Consider the following 26,428-nt stretch of genomic DNA (forward strand, 5'->3'; position numbering starts at 1 on the left):
TATACAGACAGAGTTTCCTCGCCGCTGAACATCGGCGAGATTTTGGTTCCTTATTATACAGACAGAATTACCTCGCCGCTGATCATCGGCGAGATTTTGGTTCCTTTATTATACAGACAGAATTACCTCGCCGATGATCAGCGGCGAGATTTTGGATCCTTTATGATACAGACAGAATTACCCCGCCGATGATCTTCGGCGAGATTTTGGTTCCTTGTTATACAGACAGAATTACCTCGCCGATGATCAGCGGCGAGATTTTGGATCCTTTATGATACAGACAGAATTACCCCGCCGATGATCATCGGCGAGATTTTGGTTCCTTTATTATACAGACAGAATTACCTCGCCGCTGATCATCGGCGAGATTTTGGTTCCTTTATTATACAGACAGAATTACCTCGCCGATGATCATCGGCGAGATTTTGGTTGCCTTATTATACAGACAGAATTACCTCGCCGCTGATCATCGGCGAGATTTTCGTTCGGTATATAAGAGAAATTGAATTATCACATATTCCAACATTTACATAAAATAGTTTCAATATATATATTTAAACATTCACATAATATGTGAATATATGTAAACCCGGGAAATAATAGGAGTTCCTAGGAATTCCCAATAATTCCCAGTCATACTTTTCACTATTCCCAAATATTCCCAGAAATTCCAAGGTCTTGGATTAAGCATAATTTGCATGGCTTGGAATAACTTGGAATTCCTAGGAATTCCCAATAATTCCCAGTCATACTTCCACTATTCCCAAATATTCCCAGAAATTCCAAGGTCTTGGATTAAGCATAATTTGCATGTCTTGGAATAACTTGGAATTCCTAAGAATTCCTAGGAATTCCTAGGAATTCCCAGACTACTGGGAATTTATTTCGCAGGGGAAGCGGGCTTTTTTTCTTTTATGATATAAGCTTGCAACAATGGAATCAGTCAAATATCATAGACCAAAATTATTTTGTACCTTGTCTCTTTTTACTATGTTTTCCGTAGTTGCAGGCACGTTGCAACTGGCGTCTTTTATCCGGTGGACCTAAAAGATTTTAACCAGTTGTTAACTATATATAGTACGGGGAAATGAGTTTAGGTGGAAAATGGGGTTGACTAGCCTAGACGACTCCTACGGTTCGTGACATTTGTACATTTGCCGTTCTCTGTTCTGTCACTCGACCTTTCTTGTCGCTTCACTCGTGTTCATGAAGGGCACTTCATGTTGTGTAACAAGGAGGAATTTTAAGTGAATTTGAGCCGTTAGATCATGCTATGGCAAATTTTTTTTTAGGTCATAGGTCTGCATGTTATCTGCGTGTCGACTCGTTGAGTTTGACACCTCTGTAATTTGCCATGTGTTTTTGCATTTTTTAGGCTCATTTCTATTGCAAGATATGCTTTTATGAGTCTCCATGAATTTGCTTTTGAGGGACGAAATATGAAATTTACCGTGACATGTTGCTTACTTGCATTCTATATTGTGACGCCGGGCCCGGCTGTGATTAGAACTGTTTGCAAGCACAGTAGGTAGATCCTTATCACGGATATCATATTTGTTCTCGTACGATTTCCTTCGGAGACGCCGTAGCTTTACTTTGAGAAAGCTATACGTTTGTCTAGTGACATTCTTATGTTTCTTGCAGCTATCTGCTCGAGCTTATGTTTCTCTTGCTCGATGTATAGATTTATTCCTCCTTTGGTTGTTCTGGCACCACATGATTCAAATGTAGCTGTTTACGCGCAAGTCCTGTTGACTGTTTTGCGTGTTTTATATGCCATTGTTCGGCTTAGTTCAGGCAAGACCATGGTTTCGATCCTCCATGTGGATCTCATCAGTTGCCGGTATTTCTAAAATATTCTGTACATCTGAAGTTGCTAGCGCAACTCGTACCTCTGTGAGAATGCAAGACATTCTGCGGCTTGGCACAAACTTCTCGTGGTGTGTACCCTTGTGACGGATAGAACATGTCTGGTTTCTATTGGCTATGACAGCTAGCCAATGGCGTAATGTACTTTTCGATCCTTACTTTTTTGAAGCTTGACCTCGTTATTGTGTGTTTCTTTGACGGCATTTTTTCTAGATTTCTAGGCACTCGATGGTTGATCTGCAATTTGGAGCTATTTTGATTAAACGCACATGTTCTTTTTGCAAACCCCCTCTTTAAAATGGGGTTGATGCTATACATTGAGTGCGTATTTTTTGCTTTAAGCTCCTTGACGTTAGTTGAGTGCTGCTATGTCTTGCACGATGTAGAACGGGGCACGTCGCCTAAATGGCTCAAAACCGCCTCCAGGAACACAGAGACATCAAAATAACGCAATGCATACATAAGGTCAGCCATTTCAACTTAAATTATTTTCTACACGTCGTATTTACAGCAATATTCGAAACGGTTAAAAACGGCTAAAATTGTAACCCAATCGCCAACCGCATAACGTCACTTATTAAGCATATTCAAGGTCTGGGCTGCCTGTGTCCCTTGTGCAATTACCATTATAATTACCTCGCCACTGATCTTCGGCGAGATTTCCGTCCCCTTGATAACAGACAAGATTATCTCGCCGCTGATCAGCGGCTAGATTTTGGTTGCTTTATTATATAGACAGAATTACCTCGCCGCTGAACATCGGCGAGATTTTGGTTGCTTTATTATACAGACAGAATTACCTCGCCGCTGAACATCGGCGAGATTTTGGTTCCTTGTTATACAGACAGAGCTACCTCGCCGCTGAACATCGGCGAGATTTTGGTTCCTTTATTATACAGACAGAGCTACCTCGCCGCTGAACATCGGCGAGATTTTGGTTCCTTTATTATACAGACAGAATTACCTCGCCGCTGAACATCGGCGAGATTTTGGTTGCTTTATTATACAGACAGAATTACCTCGCCGCTGAACATCGGCGAGATTTTGGTTGCTTTATTATACAGACAGAATTACCTCGCCGCTGATCATCGGCGAGATTTTGGCTGCTTTCTTATAGAGACAGAATTACCTCGCCGCTGAACATCGGCGAAATTTTGGTTGCTTTATTATACAGACAGAATTACCTCGCCGCTGATCATCGGCGAGATTTTGGTTCTTTATTATACAGACAGAATTACCTCGCCGCTGATCATCGGCGAGATTTTGGCTGCTTTCTTATAGAGACAGAATTACCTCGCCGCTGAACATCGGCGAGATTTTGGTTGCTTTATTATACAGACAGAACTACCTCGCCGCTGATCATCGGCGAGATTTTGGTTCTTTATTATACAGACAGAATTACCTCGCCGCTGATCATCGGCGAGATTTTGGCTGCTTTCTTATAGAGACAGAATTACCTCGCCGCTGAACATCGGCGAGATTTTGGTTGCTTTATTATACAGACAGAATTACCTCGCCGCTGATCATCGGCGAGATTTTGGTTCTTTGTTATACAGACAGAATTACCTCGCCGCTGAACATCGGTGAGATTTTGGTTCCTTTATTATACAGACAGAATTACCTCGCCGCTGATCATCGGCGAGATTTTCGTTCGGTATATTCCAACATTTACATAAAATAGTTTCAATATATATATTTAAACATTCACATAATATGTGAATATATGTAAACACTAAACAAGCCTGATCTCTGACTCATAATTTATCAAGACTTAGCGTATAAAGAAAACACACAGCACTTAACGAAATATCTCTCAATTATCACGTTTCCTTTTCCTCTTTTGTGAGTGTCTCGACGGTCAACAAGCGACGGAGGAATATATCCGATTCTATAATCAGTATAATAGTTAAAAGGATTACACGATGACGTTGAAACTCGTTGAAGCACCCCGCTAAGTGCACCTTCTTCGCTCCACTTTAAAAGTCTTAAAAGGTGGAAACAATTCACCGGCGGTCGGGAAGACACGTTTACGTTCTTGCTATTGGAATCCCAAAGTGACCTAACTTTATGGAATGATTTTGCTGGACGATATACCACGAAAACTATAAAGCTACACAGTCAACTACGCGCAGACAGGTACTCAGTAAGTCCCAGTGGAAGTTACCGTGCTGACTTTTCTTTAAGAGGCATGGCCCGGGGGGAATGCTCCCTGATATGGGCTATATAGGTACGTGCGGACCCAAAGGGTAGAGTTTTTCAGCCGTTTTATATAGTCATAAATAGGATATCGATTTTGGCCATTTTGGTTATAAATACGGTATGGTTTTAGCACTCTAGTCATTAATTGGGTATATTTCTTAGAAGAAGCTACTTTGTCATCGTTATCAATAAGAACGTCAACAAAAGTCCTTTATAAATTCAGTTTTAAGACAACTGGGGCAGCCGCAACTGTCATAAATAGGGTATCGAATTTTGGCCAGGTCATAAATAGGGTAGGAAAAATCGCAGATTTTGGTCAAAAATAGGGTAAGGGTTATGGGAAGTGGGCCGCACAACCGCACCCAACTTTTCTGGGAGTACCTCCGCCCTGGAGCCATGGAAAACGCGAAACAAATAAAAGAACCATCACGGACTCTTAATTATTGACAACGAACAGTAAGCTATCAATGCACAGCCTAGGTCAAACTAAATGTCATGGTAACAAAATGTGTCTTCGCAGTAAGGTAAAAAGGTAAATCTTCTCCCCAATTCACCTCAATTCGGTGAATAATTGTTAATTATACGAGAGTAAACGAGACGAGTACATCAATTTCTTATACGGCAAGGTAGTTTAGTAGCAAATTTCTTGTTTTGTGTTAGGTTGATTTAAGGATATCGATAACAGGAAGGGGCAAAAAACACAGGAGAGATGTACGACTACAACAAAAAAAACCCGTATAATTCTCCGTACTTTATTAAAACAATTAATTCTGTGCTGGTCTAGTTCATGTGACTACTTAGGTAAAGCCAGTTATCACAATTAGATTTAAATTCAATAACATTTTAACCAAAATATTACTCCGTCAAAACATATTATTAAACAAATAGTAGCCTGCGTAGCTTGGCGGTTTTTTAGCAATTTGAGCGCGTTAAGAGAGCGGCGAGGCCGTGATAACGAGCGCCAAAGCCGGCGAAGTCGCGAGGAGCCAAATTGCTTAAAAACTTCCTTGAACCGCCAAGCTACACAGCCTAACAAATATGGTAGTTTGAAATTTTTTATTCATCTGTCATGTTTACTTTGCAAACTACTTCTAGTTACTTAAGTGACAAACAAGTTAAATACAATGAATTAAATACCATGCCGGCTAAGTGTTGTTTGGTAACAAAACTTACACAGGTATTTTTCGGAAGAGACATTTCCTAACCTTCATATCGTTAACGCTAATCAGAGATAGTCCTCCATGGCAGTGGCCTGTTAGACACTTGGCCACGTAATTACTCGGCCTGTGTGTATATCTTGTTGGGTAACTGGTCGTAGCCAGCTCTTCAAACAGAAAATCACTGCCTATATTACCGTGACAGGCCCATTCCTGTGAATGCAATTGAAAGAGAGTGACAAATCAATATAAACATATTTTACAGTCGAGAAGAACACTAACTGTCAGTAAATCACAGGGTTAATTAACTATACAAAAAAAAAAAAATGGACTGTGCACGACATTCATTCATAATTTCCGGCTAATGCACTGTGGCAAAATTAAACAGACAACTGGAACTACGACAGAACGACGCTTGAACACTTTCCATATCAGGCCTAGCCCACACTACCCCGGAGAAATTTGAAAACGCAGCTTTATTTCAACGGTTTATAGGTCTGGCGTGCACACTAATCCGGAGAAACTGTTTACGGAAAACAAAACTCACGACAGTCATGTGATTAACCCTGACCGTTAAATGGTATACACACAAGTGTTTCTACCGTCAATGATTGTTGTGGTCTCAAAGGTCGATCGGGGCCTTAGTCATAATTATATCAAAATACTTCGAATCTGATTGGTTATCAGCACGCTCTCTTTGGAACGGGCAACTTAGCTATCCAATAACAAGGTGTCAAATAGCAACATTTGCGTGGCGTGCGAGCTTTATTTGCTTTTTCTTGAGAATGAACACTTCTCTATCAGTTTCCAAAACTTTTCAGAAATTATTTTTCCCCCGAGAATTTTGTCATCTAAACGGTAAAATCGTAAACAAGCTTCGCTTCGTCTAGATACTTCCACGATTGTTTATGGTTAGATTTATTGGTAACTCTGTCTGAAATGATACTTAAGGTCATTCTCCAGTATTGCATTGCGCATCCCTACTGCGCATAATTTGACGCGTGATTAGAGCGCGCGCATTAAGACATGGCGGCTTTTTCTTTACAGCTGGACCTCGCCATAGTGGTAAACCATCATTTTCTCGCAAACTGGTATGGTGACCTATCATTTTTTTCTGTGTTGTTTTGAATTGAGTAATAAATTTCTCTGTGTAAAATAAATATGGACCAATTCTCAGTGTAGAACAAAAAGCAATCGTCGGAAAGATGAATTTAGCAAGCAATCGAGATTACAATCATGATGGTATTATAAGGATTTATATGGGTATAAACAAGGTGCTGTTGCACCTAAACGAACATGAGGACCCCTCATTTTTATTTCAAAATTGAAGTTCCTATAACATAAACAGTCAATAGGCAAAGTTTCACAAAAATCTCAGTGCAGGTTCTATTTCAGTTGAATGACCTTAAATGAAACAAATTACTTGGGCCACTTATAGGTCAAATGTTGAGCGTGGTATATATACTTCATTATAAAAGTGATGACAATGACGATGATGATGATAATCATAATAAATGATTTGGCATTTTAAAGCAGTTTAATTTTGCTGTAGTCCATTGGTACCCAGAGCGGCGTAAATGCATCTAATCACAGTATTTTATTTTTAATGGCCAATTGTCGCGATGAGACATCGTACGGAATCATGGCAGTTGTTTCATCCAAACAAATATCCAGGCCAAGATGATAAATGCAACTACCATGATTCTCTGCAGTCGCATCCCATTGTGTTTTAGATTTCTTTTGAACTCACCTCAAAAGCAAGACTAACCCCATTGATGGCCTTCAGTGCGTATTTCTTATTAGAATCGTGTATATCAGTGAACTGAATACAGTACAACCCGGGCTTGTTCTTCTTGTCCGGCTCTTCAATCTTGAATCCTTTAAGAAACGAAATAAAACGAGAGTTGATGCGCCACTGCAGTAAGCACTAGAAAGTTTATGTCTTCCACGTCATGATATAAATATCTTATACAGTCGACTCCCGATGACTCGCACACTCCCTCACTCGAACCATTTACTGCAATTTTAACCTCGTTAACTCGAGCCGTCTACAACTCGAACCTTCCGCTAACTCGAAGCAATTTTCAGTTTCCCTTCAACCCTGTAAAGTTCTCAGTACCTTGACTTCTCCTGCTGCTTTGCTTTTCTCTTTTTTTCCACTACGTTTCTAGTGCGTTATGATTTATAAGGTAAGTTAGAAATGTACTGATGTAAATGTACTCGATCGAATTCTCTACAATTAAATTTCAATAAAATGTAGACTGTATGAATAGAAGCACAATAAATACCATTTTCCCCTCATTCTGGTCATTTGTTCCCTACTCCAGATAACTCAAACTACCTTCAACTTGAACCTTGTTCAATTTCCCTTAATTACAGGTTCGAGCTATCGCGGGTTGACTGTATTATGTCGACTGAGAGACTACTGTTGGTGATTGGCTTATTTCACTCCGGCCATCAGCAAAAATCTGTAACTTTGCTTATTTATTATTGAAATTAGGCCTGCAACGTGTTTCATTGGTGTGAACAACAAATTTCTCTAATTATAATAGGAATCAATGGCGTTTGTACGACTATCATGACGATAAACTTCACTTCCAATCTTATGAAGTCGACTGAGTTTAAAAAAAACGGCTCTTTTCTTCAATAACTTACGTGTGCTGGTATCTTGGGTAGCTGTGCCAGTAACTGTTACTCCACATTGCTTGCTGCCAGCAACTGTAGGACAGTTAGTGGTATTGTTAATCTTCATAAGATTGCCTCCACCGCATGATCTCTGACTCAGTTTCCAAACCGAGCTCAGGCAATGTAGACTTGATACAACTTCCATGCGAGCCAGCAAGCACGCGACGGCAATCTATAGGTAAAGATTAACAAGACAAATAAACGCTTCTAAGTCAACAAAACAGATTCTGCTAACATATTAAACACGATAAACGTACGAGAAGTTGTTTCAACGTAGAGATATCAGAATCCGGTTACAGAAATATAGTGAAAAGGAGTTTAACAACTCTTTTTAGTGAGAACATTTGATGAAAAGTCTAGGGCATTTCTCTTTGCGTTGGAATTAATGTTTAAAGCTAAGGGCAAAGGACATTGCAGAAGAGAATTTCAAACTATTCTCTTAGGGAAAACATGTTAATAGCAGTATCAAAGTTTTAAGTTTCTCTAAAGTTACTTACTACAAAAATCCCCTTCAACGCCATTTGATGCTCTCTCTTTTCGGTCAGCTCAGATTCCAATGTTGAAATTTTCATGGCTAAGCTTCCTTTTATACCATTTTCACAATACAGGTATACATATATGTGGGATGCATGTAACTGCCCAAGAATTCGCTTCTCTTTGGGGCTCTTCCGTAACGCTTCTTTTTGGGGCTCTTCCGAAGCGCCTGGAGCAGTTTTGAAACAGTTTAGTGATAATGCACTTATTCATTCAAAATGAAAGTCCTGCTTTTGAAAGGACATATCCGATGACTGCCGAAACGGAAAACCCAATTTGAAAAAGTGTGCTTCTAAGTTTTCTGGAAATGAGGCTACGTGTGGGTGTGTTCGATGGAAGTTTTGCAGCTTTAAAGGCTTGGCTTCAAACTGATTTTAAACGACGTTCTCAGTCTGTGTACACGATAACAGTAACGGGTCTATTGACAAGGTTGACGACTAAACCGATGTAGCGAGCTTATGAAGCTGACTTTTCAAGCTTTAGCTCTTCGTCGATCAATGTTTTTTTTTTTTTTTTTTTTTTTTTTTTTTTAACTGTTACCAACTTCAAGTTGATACCCTGCTTAACTTTAGAGGCAGTCATTGAAGTGGAACATCCAGAAACAGGTCCGGGACACTGACAAATATTTAAGCTATTTGGGCTCAAACTTTTACGTATTTCCAAATAGTTAAACGATGATTGCCAATTACTTGAACTAAATGAGATGAACATAAAAGCGTCAAACGCTTAAAATTAAACTAGTCAAGGATGTGTAAAAAAAAGGGTAACGCGAATCCTTGAGCGGTAGTAGATGTCATAACGTTAAAGGAATGCAAAGAAAATAAATTTAAACGCGAACGAACCTACGCCAACTGTTACAAAGTATCATTTTTCACCTCTCGCAACAAGCAGGCACTACGACACTGCTTAAAAATTGGCCTGCTACATGTATGTGACGTGGATAGGAGAGGTGAAAACCCTGGCAGCAAATAAAAGCACCTTACACTATTGCCGATGATCATGATTTTGAAGAGCTTGTTGGCGAAAACAGCCCAACTAAAAGAACACCGTACTGACGTCATGAAGAGCTTATCCCATGCGAGCAAAAAATGTTTTAATATGTCTTATACATGTATGCTTTCAACCGGTTTCGCCTTGTTCTCAGAAACATTCGAAAAAAAATGTCTCGGCTTGAAGTCTGAGAAACATCTCTGGTAGCTGCTGAAAGTTTTGTGCTATTGTTCTTTTGCAGTTTTTTGCAGGCGAAAAATAAGACCAGCTTAAGAGCGGTAGCAGTCCTACCTCGTTTCTTTTGTATGACACAGCTTGTTGCCGTGACATTCAGTTTGACCTAGGCCGCTGTGCATTGATAGATAAATGTTCATAGTTGAGAGTCCTTTTCAATTTTTAAGTGAAATCATTTTTATTTGTACCGCACGGAAACTTCCTCTGTGACTTATTTCGTTAAGTGCTATTTGTTTTCCTTATACAATAAGTCTTGATAAAATACGAGTGAGAGATCAGGCTTGTTTATTTGGGCTTCCTTTATTCATTGAGCAGCGGGGCTCGTCTTCCCGTTTGTGGTCATCACACAATACCGGGGACCACTGAATAAACATGAAAATAGAAGTTAATTAAGTGTATAAGCAATCTACTCAATACAGGTTATTATCTAGTGACCACAGGTTGCCTGCATGTATACTTTTTTAGCTAAAGGAACTCTTTTTGGCTAGTTCCTCTCCTGTCGCGACGTTTATAGAGCATGACATCCGCAGTGAAGAAAGCTTATGTCGTTCACAAATTATTGTTTTAATTTTCGATCTTGTCGTCTTCTGTCGACTAAACTTGGGGCTAGTTCAACACCGGTTTGCTGAAAAAGGAAGTATTTAAAGCGCTAAGATACCTCTGTTTATTATACATAGCGACTCCAAATCCTTAAACCTATATCATTTGTACTTGACGCCTAACTTTGCGTAATCGGCTTCTTCCCGGGGATGTGGAGTTGAAAAGAAGGGAAGTAGCCTGTTATTTAACCCCCCAAATCCGACACTGCTCTACCACTGAAAACTATTAATACATTTTTTGTCGAAGACAGCAAAATTTAAAAACAGGCGCAGCGGAAACTTCGTTGTTCATTCATGAAAATGACATGTGGGTTGGCGGGGAAGTCGAAACACTTACGCCCGACACAGAAAATGATTATATTTTCTGAGTCAGTCAAGGTTTGCGCATCTTGGAAAGTTTAATTTAGCCTAAATTTTTTTCGTTTGTCGTTTGTTTTGCAAAGCAGATTTCATGCCTCGGCAGCATAGAATTTATTGAGTATCATTAGTCAGCTTACGACGTTTTTTCAATTTAAATTGGCATAAGTTGCGCATGCACTCATATTTACGTCAGAAAACCTAATTCACTAAAACTAACTAAATCAATCACCTTTGTTGCGCGTAAAATAGGTGTTTCGAGTCGCCCAAAACAAAAGATTTCATAATCATATCTATGCAAAAATTGCCTTTTCAAGAGACTCATGCAAAAGATTGTTTATAGAAAAGAAAGTAACTAGTCTGAGAGTTAGTTATGATCTTGGTGTAGGTTCTGAACAAAAGTAAATTGAGTTTTAGATTGAAAGAGAACCGAAATTTACTTCTAAACTCATGGATTGAGGGTAAAGGGCCTCAGAGGTGTTAGAAATAAAGAGGTCAGCAAAATTTTAATAAAATTGAGAATTCTCCTCAGCACGCATCAATATGTGGTGAACTCGATACAACCAAAAACAAGCTTAATGTTTTATTATTTTTTTTTTATTTTATGACTGTTCTGTGTATAGTCGCAGGGATAGGCTTTCAGTTTGACAAGTACATGACTGAGGGGGACATGGGGGGTGTGGGGGGGGGGGGGGATTTCTGAACACGCAACACCGCAAAAAAAATTAACGACCACCGCATCACCGCAAGAAAAGTCAACGAAACACCGTCACCGCAACACGTATTTTTAGCGCCGTGATTCGTTCATCTACACTTAAAATAATACTTTTATACCTCAGCAATTTTCCACAAAATAAACACATCACAATGCTTTTCATTGCGCATATGTTGATACTGCTGATGCCTGTAAATCAGTTTTCTTGCTCTTGTGAAGAAACCTTGCGTGAAGCTAGGAAGCGGACGAAGAAAAACGTGAGGACCCTTGAGAGATGGCTTTTACCCTAGATCCCTCTATCTTTTACTTCGCTCACTTTTCTTAATGTATAAACCCACTGACTGAAGCCCTATCTTCACTGAAAGTATAGCTTTCCGGAGCTTGCTACGTTTGCGTTCGATATTGATAATCGAAAAAATAATTGAAAAAATAGGAGGTGTAGAAAGTCGCAAGACCTTGGAGCGGGTGGAGACTGGTATCAGAATGATCTGTAGACGAAGCCGAATAGCAAAAGGAAAAAAAAAATAGTAATGTACTCCCTTATATGGGCTATATAGGTATGTGCGGCCCCAAAGGGTAGGGTTTTTCAGCCGTTTAAGTCATAGATAGGGTATCGATTTTGGCCATTTTGGTTATAAATACGGTATGGTTTTAGCACTCTAGTCTTTAAGTGGACCTTTGCTTGGAACCATTGCTTTACTTTTACTGACTTTACGACGATGAGCCGCGTTCCCCCCCCCGGTCTCACCTGAGCAGACTGGGTCTGAGAAATAGACACACATGACGTAGTAGCCTCAATGTCGATATATCGATTGGAGAAGTTCGATTATGCCACTTATCGAAAGCTTATTAACGCGTATGTGACAGAATGTCTTCCAAATAGCTGTTTTGGTGGTCAAAGGACATCATGTAAGTCTGGCGATCGGTAACTTGACATGCAGCATTCGAAGAACTGAATGTTTGCGGCAGTTCGCGATTCCAAGAGTGCTGTTAAGCGCTAACACATGGAAACTTGGTTTCCGACTGTGTCAGGCCAAAACAGAGCAGATCTAAAAGCAGGTCACTTCAAGGGCACAAAAAAGGTATTTTGGCGAGTTACATGACAAGTAGTAGGTACCGGGCCTATGAAAGTGTGAATGTCTTGATTTGGCGGGAAGGTGCATTCCGTGTCACAACACTATAGTTACCCAAATGCATTGCAAGGTGTATGTGACAATAAAGGCTGCTGTTAGCCAGGAACCAGAACAAGCAAAGTCAAGACTATAGCATATTTGAGGAAAACAGTGACCCCTTGAATTGCTCTGTCTAAAAGCTTTCCCCAGGATTGAGATAATTATCACATACAATGCAAAATAGCGACCTAAACGAACCCGTTGGCGAGGTGATTTTCGACGTAGCAAAATTCTGAACTTGGAAATTCTGTAGGTTTCTCAAAGTTGAAAATAGGCGAAGAAGGGTTTTTTGCCCATGAAGAAAACAAGTAAGAGACAAAATAACGAACAAATTTTAAACCAAGGTAGCCGGGTTGATGATTAGAATTAACGCTACTGGACTATAGTAAATCTAAGATTTGAGAATGTGGACTGGACTTGGAAATCCGGATCATCAATTTTTCTGCCTCATTTGGTTCACCTTCTCGATGTTTAAATGTGAGTTTCTATAGTTCATTGTGCTTAACCAGCGACCCAAAATCAGCTCCAGAGTGAAATTCTTATTCTAAACCATCTTTCTGGCAGATAATTTTGCACAAACGTACAGAAACTGGTGTTTGAGGCTCTTCCGACACCCCCAGCAGAGAACATAAATTTTTCCAAAAGCCCATATTATCAAAAAAGAAAACTACTGTGCTAGGTGTTTTCGAAAGAATAACTTATATTTTATCATATCAAGGGTATAAAAGTGATGTTCAGTGTCGGATGACACGTTTTGTGGTCATGACGTCACAAAACACATTTTTGTAAATAAGCTAGTTTGCCAAAGAACTTTTACGCCAATTTGCTGTCGACGTGTTGCTTAGGAAAACGAAATGCTGATAATATGATACAACATTAACTAACCCGTTTTTAAAAGATTTTATGAATACTTTAATATTGTCACGTGACCTATTTCCTAACATTGCACGGATTTAATGCAAAATGGGCAAAATTTAAAACACGCTATAAACACGCCTTTGTAAAGAAAAGGAAATTACTAGTCTTACTCACTATCAGTTGTTTTTTCCGTTCAAACAGGGTACAAAGTTTTGAAATAATAATTAGTCACCTGACCAGGCAATGGAGCGTTAACTCTATGGGTGTTGGTTAACAATGTGAAACTATTACGGGTGCAGCTTTTTAGGCTAAATGATCATATATTTATCACTTTATTAGTGAAATGAAGACTTGTTATCCCGTTCAAGCACCCAGCATCTTATGCCTGTAGTTTTTCTAACGTATTTATAAACAAATAGTACTGTTTCGTTCTCAAAGTGTAAAATCCTTTGTTTGACTACCTTAAACGACGTGAATAACTTCTAGCTGCCAGTTCTTAACTAAAGCAAACATTTTTTATTGCTACTTACCGAAAAAAAAAATCAACCTCAAGTGCTATTATTTTTCCTTTAAAACAAATATATATTTCTATTTCTCAACTAATATGCTGACCCTAAGATAACCCTAGCCCTAGCCCTACCCCTCGCCCTAGCCCTAGCCCTAGCCCTAGCCCTAGCCCTCGCCCTAGCCCTCGCCCTAGCCCTCGCCCTAGCCCTCGCCCTAGCCCTCGCCCTAGCCCTCGCCCTAGCCCTAACCCTACGCCTAACCCTAAAAGCTAACCATAACCCTAAGCCTGACCCTAAGTGAGATAACCCTTACCCTAACCGTATCCCTAAACCTGACCCTATTTTTTCATCTATTTTGTAAAAAGCTTCCGTAGTTGTAGGAAATGTTCCTTTTCATAAGGGAAATAAATGACTCTGCAATGGTAAATCAGGTCATATTGGGTGCCTTATTTACCTCACAAGGTCATTAAGCGTCTCCAGCAACGATATTCCTAGACAAGGGGCTAAATTTTCCTTCATATTATGAAATATTGAGGAATTTTATATTCATTACGCAATAACTCAGCAATGATATTCCTAGACAAGGGGCTAAATTTCCCTTCATTTTATGAAATATTGAGGAATTTTATATTCATTACGCAATAACTCAGAGTGGCCTGACGACATGCAGTATCTTCAGGAGTCGGGAGGGCTGAGAATACCAGAAATGACCAGCAGGCCTTGAAGAGAACCAGAAGGAAGACCAGGGCTGCCTCAATTGTAGCACCATCCTCCTTCGTCTGCGTTATTTGCAACAGAGACTGCCACTCCAGAGTGGGACTCTACAGCCACTCGAGACGATGCTCCGCATCGACATAGCGCTACACCATCGTCTCCCGAGACGAACGGCTGCCGACGCAATAACTCAGTGGGGGGCAGTGTAGCAATCACGTGACAGTCATAAATCACAAGAGAGCTTTGTTTTACTTAAAATAATATGTGGTAAATTTGGCATGGCATTTGCCATTTGCCATTTGTTCTGTGATAGACTAGTGCAAACCCAAAGACCCTACAAACACTCAAAATGTCCACTTAAGGGGGAATGGTACCCTAAAATATGGTGATGTTCATGAAAAATTCAATTTCTTGGAAATAAAAGATTTAAGACTCTTGAGGACTTATCAAAAACATTTTGAAACGATCTTGCCGAATTTCCTTCCAGATGAGTGTGAAATTTAAGGAAAGTACACAGTGGTATAAGTTTTTTCACGTAGCAACGGCCATAGCAACGACTGTTTACTATAAGAACGTGACCAAAAATATAGATTATTTTTAACTGATATGAACGAAACTACTTAGAAAAAAGCTTTTAAGACATGCACAATTCCATTGGTATAATTATTTGTGAAAAGCTTTGCCTCAAATTGCCATCACAGGCTCATTCATTTCCTTTATGAAAAGGAATATTTCCCACAACTGCGGTAACTTCTTACAAAATAGAACAACCATTGCACCCCCTCCCCCGAGATCCAATCTGCACCCCCTCCCCCCCCGCTATTTCTGGCTCGTTAAATGCTTAATACTTCGTGTAAGAAACTTAAAGTGCATTTTTCTCAAAAGTTTACTTTTGTACCGACTGACTTCGCGCCAACATTTCTACTTTGCAAGGTTTTTAAGTCGAATTCTCGAAACTTGGGCTCATCAAAGACCAATAGTGTCGTGATGCTATCAACGAAAAAAAATCGTAACATTTTAAGGTCTGTCACGTGACATGAGATGATTTGTCCACTGGGTGTGGTAAAAAATAAGGATATTTCCAAATAAAGCCTGTAAAAAGCACTGAATATAAGAGTTAACTGTCAAAACTTAGGATCATTGGACAGAAGAAAACAGAAACTTACACGATATGCTTATTTGACAGTCAAATATTGTTTTGTAAAAGAGCAGGAAGTGTTGGCGTCAATACTAAAAAACACTACCTCAAAACGCTCCAGGTTAATAAGTTGTTTACTATTTGGCGTTTTGCTCTGTCTTTTCAGGCCTGTAATCGGCCCGCTGCCTATAGTTAGCTACTCAGAGTGCGCGTTAGATCGGCTACAAACACAAGTCATATATTAGATGACTTAAATAATACTTTGAGATATCAACTGTTCAACTTCTTATAGAGTTAACAACTCACAATTTAACCTACTAGAAGAATCCCTCTGTACTCCATATAGCCGCCTATTTTTTCACCTTGTCAATCCAGATCAATCGTTGTGGGTTAATTTAATTTTCTCTCCTAGAGGCATCTTATTTATACTGTTCGCACGATAAAGATGTTTTGTTTCATGCACTTTATATAACAGTCGAGGAATTCATCCTTTTACCACTTCCGAAAGTTCCTGTGCAGTAAATACAAATAGTACGTGATTCTGAACTAACTCGACTGTGTTCAGTTAAACGGTTGGCTAGACAGGATGCAATACATGGAAGAAATACTTGGCACGGGATTGAACAAACGAAGAAGCCAGAAACGTAGGCGAAATACTGTATTTACTAAACGGATTCTTTTTCGTCGTGTGTAGTGACGCCCTGATAAAAAAAATGAAAAAAAAAATAAAAAAAAAATTCCCTAATAAAGTGTATCAGTGACCACTTCTTTCACGTTTTGTGAAACCTTGTCCCGCGCTCGGGCCAGGCATTTGAATTAAAGGAGGTTAAATTTAACAAAAACCCCTCATGCTGAAAGGCTTACAGTTTTATCTTCTCGTGCTTGAAATTCAAACTGTACAGTTTTCGTCTCAGATAGAAACTTGTAGAGTGGAACTGGAATTGTTAAGTTCAGAACAGAAAATTCCGGTTTCTTAAGATAGCCAGCCTTAGTAAAATAAAAACCCACACCACTTATCTTTTCAGCACTTTAATCAGCGTCTGTAACATTGGAAAAACAAAACCTCACGCATCTTATGCCACGAACATCATTCTTAAAAGAGACGTTTACTACTTTAATTATCAAAACACAAAACAATTCAGTCTCTGCCGGTTTAGTTGTTGTGACGACATAGGTAAAGCCAGTTATCTGTTTACCTGAAAAATGTTTAATGTTCGATTTCACTAACATTTCAACAAAAATATCACTCAGTCAAAACAAATCATTGAACAAACAGAGAAATGGTATTTTGAAAGTTTTTTTTTACCATCGTTGTTATATTTACTTAACAAACTACTTCCGGTTAATTTAAAGAACAAATACAATGATTTAAATACTTAACTGTTGTTGGATAACAAAACTTATACAGATATATATTTTTCCAAAGAAACATTTCCTATTTTTTACATTGTCAAGGCTAGACACGGTTTAACACTTGCCCGTATATTGACGTTTTTGATCCAAAACTGAGAGTTTGTGGTAGTTGATTTCCCAGCCAAGTTTTTATCAACTAAAACTGAACACACAAACTTATCTAATTTGTGTTATGTCGAATTATGTTGCTTTAACACAACACCCTAGCTAAGTGATTATCAAACTTACTCAATCATAAAATCAACAAAATCAACTGTTAATTGCACTTCCCGTGTAATAGAAACAAGAGTGGAAGTTTTAGGGGATTCGCTTACGGCCTGCATGAATTCATCCGGTCCGCCCCCTCCCTTCGTCTCCTCATGTTCCTGATTCTACTTTTGTGTCAGTAAACCAATCAGTAATATATTCTCTACCAAGATTCTTAAAGAGCTTTTTGCAAATAGTACACTCAAAACAGTTGGCTCGTTACACGCCATAAATTAAGTTTTATTCCACCGTCAGGAGTGCAGCAGTGAAAGGGCTCGAGCTACCAGCTGTGCCTCGTGGGTTGGAGTACTTTACAAAGCGTCATAATTGATTTGGGTTGAGTTTGTTGTTGGTTTCCTCCCTTGGTCCGAGTGATTTTATCAGGGGTTTACTCCTTCCACAGAATCGTACAAAATGTTCCACTGAAATCCCAGTTGGACTGAACTGCTAAAAGTGTACGAATAGTTATACTCTGGATGGGCCACTACTTCTTCTTTTTTATATTTACGCTTTACATTCCACGTTCTATGGATACGTAATTATAAAGGTATTTGGAAGTCGTTATATTTTGCCAACAACAGTTATAACGGTTTGGCTTCCAACTGATTTTAAACAATGTTCCCGATCTTTGTACACTTTAACTATAACGCCCAGCTATTTATCAGTTTGACGATTAACCGCTGCTCAGATCAAAAAGACTAACCGCAAAGGGTCAGATCAAAAAGGCTAACCGCAATGAGCTTCTTAAGCTAAAAAGTATACATGCGGGCAAACTGCGGTTACAAGATAATAACCTGCTTCGAGTAAAGATTACTCAAAGAGCTAATGCAACGTTTAATTTGACTGTTTTCAGTGTTCCGGCGTGTTTCACGAAGACTGTGTTCCCAATTTTATCGATGCCCAGCTCAAGCGCCATGGATTTTCTTTTAGACGTGGAAAATGAGCCGTGAAACTCACAGATCCATTTTTTTGAGATTTAATCACAGTGCTCTTGTGCGGAAGATCGATGGCTCAAAAGTGAGGTCTCCAAAGATAACAAAACGCCCTGTACATGTTTTGATCTTGAATAAAGATCACTGATTCTAATAATACATGACCGCAGGAACATAAATAATAAAAATAAGCATTATTTTTAGTCAGTTATGCATAATAAGACTTATAAGAGATGTTAAGTGCTAACAGAACCTGAACCATCTCTAGCTGGATCTCTTTTAAAACTAGATCTAGCCTGTTAATACAACTCCGTTTCAAGTCGCTTTATTCTATAGTCTCCTGTCGTCTCGTAACGCTTCCTCGGCGAGGAGCGTTTCGTGTGACCCCAACGGAAGACTACCCCTGCTTAGTAGATAAAAAAAGGGCAAATAAACAAGCCTGACTTCTCACTCATAATTTATCAAGACTTAGCGTATAAAGAAAACACACAGCACTTAACAGAATATCTCTCAATTATCACGTTTCCTTTTCCTGTTTTGTGAGTGTCTCGACGGTCAACAAGCGACGGAGGAATATATCCGATTCTATAATGGTTAATAGGATTGCATAATGACGTTGAAACTCGTTCAAGCATCCCGCTAAGTGCACCTTCTTCGCTCCACTTTAAAAGTCTTAAAAGGTGGAAACAATTCACCGGCAGTCGGGAAGACACGTTTATGTTCTTGCTATTGGAATCTCGAACTGACCTAACTTTATGGAATGATTTTGGTGGACGATATCATTGTACGAAAACTATAGAGCTACACAGTTAATTACGGGCAGACAGGTACTCAGTAAGTCACAGCGGAAGTTACCGTGCTGACTTTTCTTTAAGAGGCATGGCCCGGGGGGAATGCTCCCTTATATGGGCTATATAGGTATGTGCGGCCCCAAAGGTTAGGGGTTTACAGCCGTTTTAGTCATAAATAGGGTATCGATTTTGGCCATTTTGGTTATAAATACGGTATGGTTTTAGCACTCTAGTCATTAATTGGGTATATTTCTTAGCAGAAGCTACTTTTTCATTGCTATCCGATAAGAACGTCAACAAAAGTCCTTCATAACTTCAGTTTTAAGGCAACTACGCCAGCTGCAACTGTCATAAATAGGGTATCAAATTTTTGGCCAGGTCATAAATAGGGTAGGAAAAATCGCAGATTTTGGTCAAAAATAGGGTAAGGGTTATGGGAAGTGGGCCGCACGACCCCACCCAACTTTTCTTGGAGTACCTCCCCCCGGGAGCCATGGAAAACGCGAAACAAATGAAAGAAACATCACAGACTCTTATTGATAACGAACAGTAATCTATCAATGCACAGCCTAGGTCAAACTAAATGTCACGGTAACAAACTGTGTCTTCGCAGCAAGGTAAATCGTCTCCCCAATTCACCTCAATTCGGTGAATAACTCTAAATTATACGAGAGTAAACGAGACGAGTACATCAATTTCTTATAGGGCAAGGTAGTCTAATAGCAAATTTTGTTTTTTGTGTTATGTTGATTTAAGGATATCGATAACAGGAAGGGGGGAAAAAACACAGGAGAGATATACGACTACAGCGTAAAAAAACCCGTATAATTCTCTGTACTTTATTAAAACAATTAATTCTGTGCTGGTCTAGTTCATGTGACTACATAGGTAAAGCCAGTTATCGCAGTTAGATTTAAATTCAATAACATTTTAACGAAAATATTACTCCGTCAAAACATATTATTAAACAAATGGTAGCCTGCGTAGCTTGGCGGTTTTTAAGCAATTTGAGCGCGTTAAGAAAGCGGCGAGGCCGTGATAACGAGCGCCAAAGCCTGCGAAGCTACGAGGAGCCAAATTGCTTAAAAACTTCCTTGAACCGCCAAGCTACACGGGCTAACAAATATGGTAGTTTGAAAATTTTTATTCATCTGTTATGTTTACTTTGCAAATTACTTCTAGTTACTTACATGACAAACAAGTTAAATACAATGAATTAAATACCATGCCGGCTAAGTGTTGTTTGGTAACAAAACTTACACAGGTATTTTTCGGAAGAGACATTTCCTAACCTTCATATTGTTAACGCTAATCAGAGATAGTCCTCCATGGCAGTGGCTGTTAGACACTTGGCCACGTAATTACTCGGCCTGTATGTATATCTTGTTGGGTAACTGGTCGTAGCCAGCTCTTCAAACAGGAAATCACTGCCTATATTACCGTGACAGGCCCCTTCCTGTGAATGCAATTGAAAGAGAATGACAAATCAATATAAACATAATTTACAATCAAGAAGAACACTAACTGTCAGTAAATTACAGATTTAATTAACTAAACAAAGAAAAAAAACTGGACTGTGCGCGACATTCATTCATAATTTCCGGCTAATGCACTGTGGCAAAATTAAACAGACTACTGGAGCTACGGCAGAACGACGCTTCAGCACTTTCCATATCAGGCCCAGCCCACACTATCCCGGAGAAATTTGAAAACGCAGCTTTATTTCAACGGTTTATAGGTCTACCGTGCACACTAATCCGGAGAAACTGTTTACGGAAAACAAAACTCACGACAGTCATGTGATTAACCCTGACCGTTAAATGGTACACACACAAGTGTTTCTGCCGTCAATGATTGTTGTGTTCTCAAAGGCCGATCGGGGCCTTAGTCATAATCATATCAAAATACTTCGAATCTGATTGGTTATCAGCACGTTCTCTTTGGAACGGGCAACTTAGCTATCCAATAACAAGGTGTCAAATAGCAACATTTGCGCGGCGTGCGAGTTTTATTTGCCTTTTCTTGAGAATGAACACTTCTCTATCAGTTTCCAAAACTTTTCAGAAATTATTTTTCCCCCGAGAACTTTGTCATCTAAATGGTAAAATCGTAAACAAGCTTGGCTTCGTCTAGATACTTCCACGATTGTTTATGGTTAGATTTATTGGTAACTCTGTCTGAAATCATACTTAAGGTCATTCACCAGTATTGCATTGCGCATCCCTACTGCGCATAATTTCAAGCGTGATTAGAGCGCGGGCATTAAAACATGGCGACTTTTTCTTTACAGCTGGACCTCGCCATAGCGGTAAACCGTCATTTTCTCGCAAACTGGTATGGTGACCTATCATTTTTTCTGTGTTGTTTTGAATTGAGTAATAAATTTCTCTGTGTAAAATAAATATGGACCAATTCTCAGTGTAGAACAAAAAGCAATCGTCGGAAAGATGAATTTAGCAAGGAATCGTGACTACAATCATGATGGTATTATAAGGATTTATATGGGTATAAACAAGGTGCTGTTGCTCCTAAACGAACATGGGGACCCCTCAGTTTTATTTCAAAATTTAAGTTCCTATAATATAAACAGTCAATAGGCAAAGTTTCACAAAAGTCTCAGTACAGGTTCTATTTTAGTGGAATGACCTTAAATGAAACATTATCTTAGCCACTTATAGGTCGAATGTTGGGTGTGGTATATATACTTCATTATAAAAGTGATGACGATGACGATGATGATGATAATCATAATAAATGATTTGGCATTTTAAAGCAGTTTAGTTTTGCTGTAGTCCATTGGTACCCAGAGCGGCGTAAATGCATCTAATCACAGTATTTTATTTTTAATGGCCAATTGTCGCTATGAGACATCGTACGGAATCATGGCAGTTGTTTCATCCAAACAAATATCCAGGCCAAGATGATAAATGCAACTACCATGATTCTCTGCAGTCGCATCCCATTGTGTTTTAGATTTCTTTTGAACTCACCTCAAAAGCAAGACTAACCCCATTGATGGCCTTTAGTGCGTATTTCTTATTAGAATCGTGTTTATCAGTGAACTGAATACAGTACAACCCGGGCTTGTTCTTCTTGTCCGGCTCTTCAATCTTCAATCCTTTAAGAAACGAAATAAAACGAGAGCTGATGCGCCACTGCAGTAAGCACTAGAAAGTTTATGTCTTCGACGTCATAATGTAAATATCGTATACAGTCGACTCCCGATGACTCGCACACTCGCTCAACTGAACCATTTACTACAATTTTAACCTCGGTAACTCGAGCCATCTATAACTCGAACCTTCCGCTAACTCGAAGCAATTTTCAGTTTCCCTTCAACCTTGCACAGTTCTCAGTACCTAGACTTCTCCTGCTGCTTTGCTTTTCTCTTTTTTTCCACTACGTAACTAGTACATTCTGATTTATAAGGCAAGTTAGAAATGTGCTGATGTAAATGTACTCGATCGACGTCTCTACAATTAAATTTCGATAAAATGTAGACTGTATGAATACAAGCACAATAAATACCGTTTTCCCCTCATTCTGGTCATTTGTTCCCTACTCCAGATAACTCAAACTACCTTCAACTTGAACCTTGTTCAATTTCCCTTAATTACAGGTTCGAGCTATCTGGGGTTGACTGTATTATGTCGACTGAGAGACTACTGTTGGTGATTGGCTTATTTCACTCCGGCCATCAGCAAAAATCTGTAACTTTACTTATTTGTTATTGAAATTAGACCTGCAACGTGTTTGATTGGTGTGGACAACAAATTTCTCTTATTATAATAGGAATCAATGGCGTTTGTACGACTATCATGACGATAAACTTCACTTCCAATCTTATGAAGTCGACTGAGTTAAAAAAAAAATGGCTCTTTTCTTCAATAACTTACGTGTGGTGGTATCTTGGGTAGCTGTGCCAGTAACTGTTACTCCACATTGCTTGCTGCCAGCAACTGTAGGACAGTTAGTGGTATTGTTAATCTTCATAAGATTGCCTCCACCGCATGATCTCTGACTCAGTTTCCAAACCGAGCTCAGGCAATGTAGACTTGATACAACTTCCATGCGAGCCAGCAAGCACGCGACAGCAATCTATAGGTAAAGATTAACAAGACAAATAAACGCTTCTAAGTCAACAAAACAGATTCTGCTAACATATTAAACACGATAAACGTACGAGCAGCTGTTTTCAACGTAGGCATATCAGAATCCAGTTACAGAAATATAGTGAAAAGGAGTTTAACAACTTTTTTTAGTGAGAACATTTCATGAAAAGCCTAGGGCATTTAATGCACATAAAGTTTCTCTTTGCGTTGGAATTAATGTTTAAAGCTAAGGCCAAAGGACATTGCAGAAAGAATTTCAAACTATTCCCTTAGGGAAAACATCTTAATAGCAGTATCAAAGTTTTAAGTTTCTCTAAAGTTACTTACTACAAAAATCCCCTTCAACGCCATTTGATGTTCTCTCTTTTCGGTCAGCTCAGATTCCAATGTTGAAATTTTCATGGCTAAGCTTCCTTTTATACCATTTTCACAATACAGGTATACATATATGTGGGATGCATGTAACTGCCCAAGAATTCGCCTCTCTTTGGGGCTCTTCCGAAGCGCCTGGAGCAGTTTTGAAACAGTTTAGTGATAATGCACTTATTCATTCTAAATGAAAGTCCTGCTTTTGAAAGAGACATATTCGACGACTGCCCAAACGGAAAACCCAATTTGAAAAAGTGTGCTTCTAAGTTTTCTGGAAATGAGGCTACGTGTGGGTGTGTTCGACGGAAGTTTTGCAGCTTTAACGGCTTGGCTTCAAACTGATTTTAAACGACGTTCTCAGTCTGTGTACACGATAACAGTAACGGGTCTATTGACAAGGTTGACGACTAAACCGATGTAGCGAGCTTATGAAGCTGACTTTTCAAGCTTTAGCTCTTCGTCGATCAATGTTTTTTTTTTTGTTTTGTTTTTTTTAACTTTTACCAACTTCAAGTTGATACCCCGCTTAACTTTAGAGGCAGTCATTGAAGTGGAACATCCAGAAACAGGTCCGGGACACTGACAAATATTTAAGCTATTTGGGCTCAAACTTTTACGTATTTCCAAATAGTTGAACGATGATTGCCAATTACTTGAACTAAATGAGATGAACATAAAAGCGTCAAACGCATAAAATTAAACTAGTCAAGGATGTGTAAAAAAAAGGGTAACGCGAATCCTTGAGCGGTAGTAGATGTCATAACGTTAAAGGAAAGCAAAGAAAATAAATTTAAACGCGAACGAACCTACGCCAACTGTTACAAAGTATCATATTTTCACCTCTCGCAACAAGCAGGCACTACGACACTGCTTAAAAATTGGCCTGCTACATGTATGTGACGTGGATAGGAGAGGTGAAAACCCTGGCAGCAAATAAAAGCACCTTACACTATTGCCGATGATCATGATTTTGAAGAGCTTGTTGGCGAAAACAGCCCAACTAAAAGAACACCGTACTGACGTCATGAAGAGCTTATCCCACGCGAGCAAAAAATGTTTTAATATGTCTAATACATGTATGCTTTCAACCGGTTTCGCCTTGTTTTCAGAAACATTCGGAAAAAAATGTCTCGGCTTGAAGTCTGAGAAACATCTCTGGTAGCTGCTGAAAGTTTTGTGCTATTGTTCTTTTGCAGTTTTTTGCAGGCAAAAAATAAGACCAGCTTAAGAGCGGAAGCAGTCCTACCTCATTTCTTTTTTATGACACAGCTTGTTGCCGTGACATTCAGTTTGACCTAGGCCGCTGTGCATTGATAGATAAATGTTCATGGTTGAGAGTCCTTTTAAGTATTTAAGTGAAATCATTTTTATTTGTACCGCACGGAAACTTCCTCTGTGCTTATTTCGTTAAGTGCTATATGTTTTCCTTATACAATAACAATAAGTCTTGATAAAATACGAGTGAGAGATCAGGCTTGTTTATTTGGGCTTCCTTTATTTATTGAGCGGCGGGGGTCGTCTTCCCGTTTGTGGTCATCACACAATACCGGGGACCACTGAATAAACATGAAAATAGAAGTTAATTAAGTGTATAAGCATTCTACTCAATACAGGTTATTATCTAGTGACCACAGGTTGCCTGCATGTATACTTTTTAGCTAAAGGAACTCTTTTTGGTTGGTTCTCTCCTGTCGCGACTTTTATATAAACAGTATTCTCTCTAAGAGCATGACATCCGCAGTCAAGAAAGCTTATGTCGTTCACAAATTATTGTTTTAATTTTCGATCTTGTCGTCTTCTGTCGACTAAACTTGGGGCTAGTTCAACACCTGTTTGCTGAAAAGGGAAGTATTTAAAGCGCTAAGATACCTCTGTTTATTATACATAGCGACTCCAAATCCATAAGCCTATATCATTTGTACTTGACGCTTAACTTTGCGTAATCCGCTTCTTCCCGGGGATGTGGAGTTGAAAAGAAGGGAAGTAGCCTGCTATTTAACCCCCCAAATCCGACACTGCTCTACCACTGAAAACTATTAATACATTTTTTGTCTTGACTTTTCTTTGCTGATCAAATATACAAAATATGCATTACAATCCACATAACTTGACTTGTAATGGCTATTAGTGGTAATTTTTATGCTACGGTATTAAATTATTTATATACTGACATATTAATTACAGTATCAGCGGAAAACAGAGGTTAAACATTGTATGTGATTCAATTCATTCTAGAATAGGAAGTAGCTAATTTGATGCATTCGTGAATAGTCGTCACGACAGCTAGCGTTTCCGCTTTAACTTGACCCTAATGATCTCAAGTAGGAAAACAATTAATTGTTTAAAAACAATCACTTTGAACGAAGGAATTTCTAAAAAAAAATTGAACCTCCGACAGAAAAGTGAAGAAATTAAAAGAAAGCTATAATGAAAACAATGTAACTACACAGAACATGAATGACGAGTAAACTATAACGCACATCTTTGTCGAAGACAGCAAAATTTAAAAACAGGCGCAGCGGAAACTTCGTTGTTCATTCATGAAAATGACATGTACGTTGGCGGGGAAGTCGAAACACTTACGCCCGATATTGACAAAGAAAATGATTATATTTTCTGAGTCAGTCAAGGTTTGCGCATCTTGGAAAGTTTAATTTAGCCTAAATTTTTTTCGTTTGTCGTTTGTTTTGCAAAGTAGATTTCATGCCTCGACAGCATAGAATTTATTGAGTATCATTCGTCAGGCTTACGACGTTTTTTCAATTTAAATTGGCATAAGTTGCGCATGCACTCATATTTACGTCAGAAAATTTAATTCACTAAAACTAACTAAATCAA

The 26,428-nt window shown here is 39.0% G+C and overlaps 1 protein-coding gene across 1 annotated transcript in view; it reads right to left on the reverse strand.

Annotated features, from left to right (window-relative positions):
* Positions 1–916: 916 nt before the first annotated feature.
* The window catches only part of LOC145487667 (uncharacterized), a 323,332-nt gene continuing 297,820 nt past the window's right edge, over positions 917–26,428 (reverse strand). Inside the window, exon 2 of the mRNA XM_081466486.1 lies at positions 917–1,043. Coding sequence (XP_081322612.1) covers positions 964–1,043 — 80 coding nt within the window. The 3' untranslated portion in view covers positions 917–963. The remainder of the gene's footprint in view (positions 1,044–26,428) is intronic.

The sequence above is a fragment of the Orbicella franksi genome, chromosome 5, assembly GCF_964199315.1.
Source record: "Orbicella franksi chromosome 5, jaOrbFran1.1, whole genome shotgun sequence".
Taxonomy (NCBI): domain Eukaryota; kingdom Metazoa; phylum Cnidaria; class Anthozoa; order Scleractinia; family Merulinidae; genus Orbicella; species Orbicella franksi.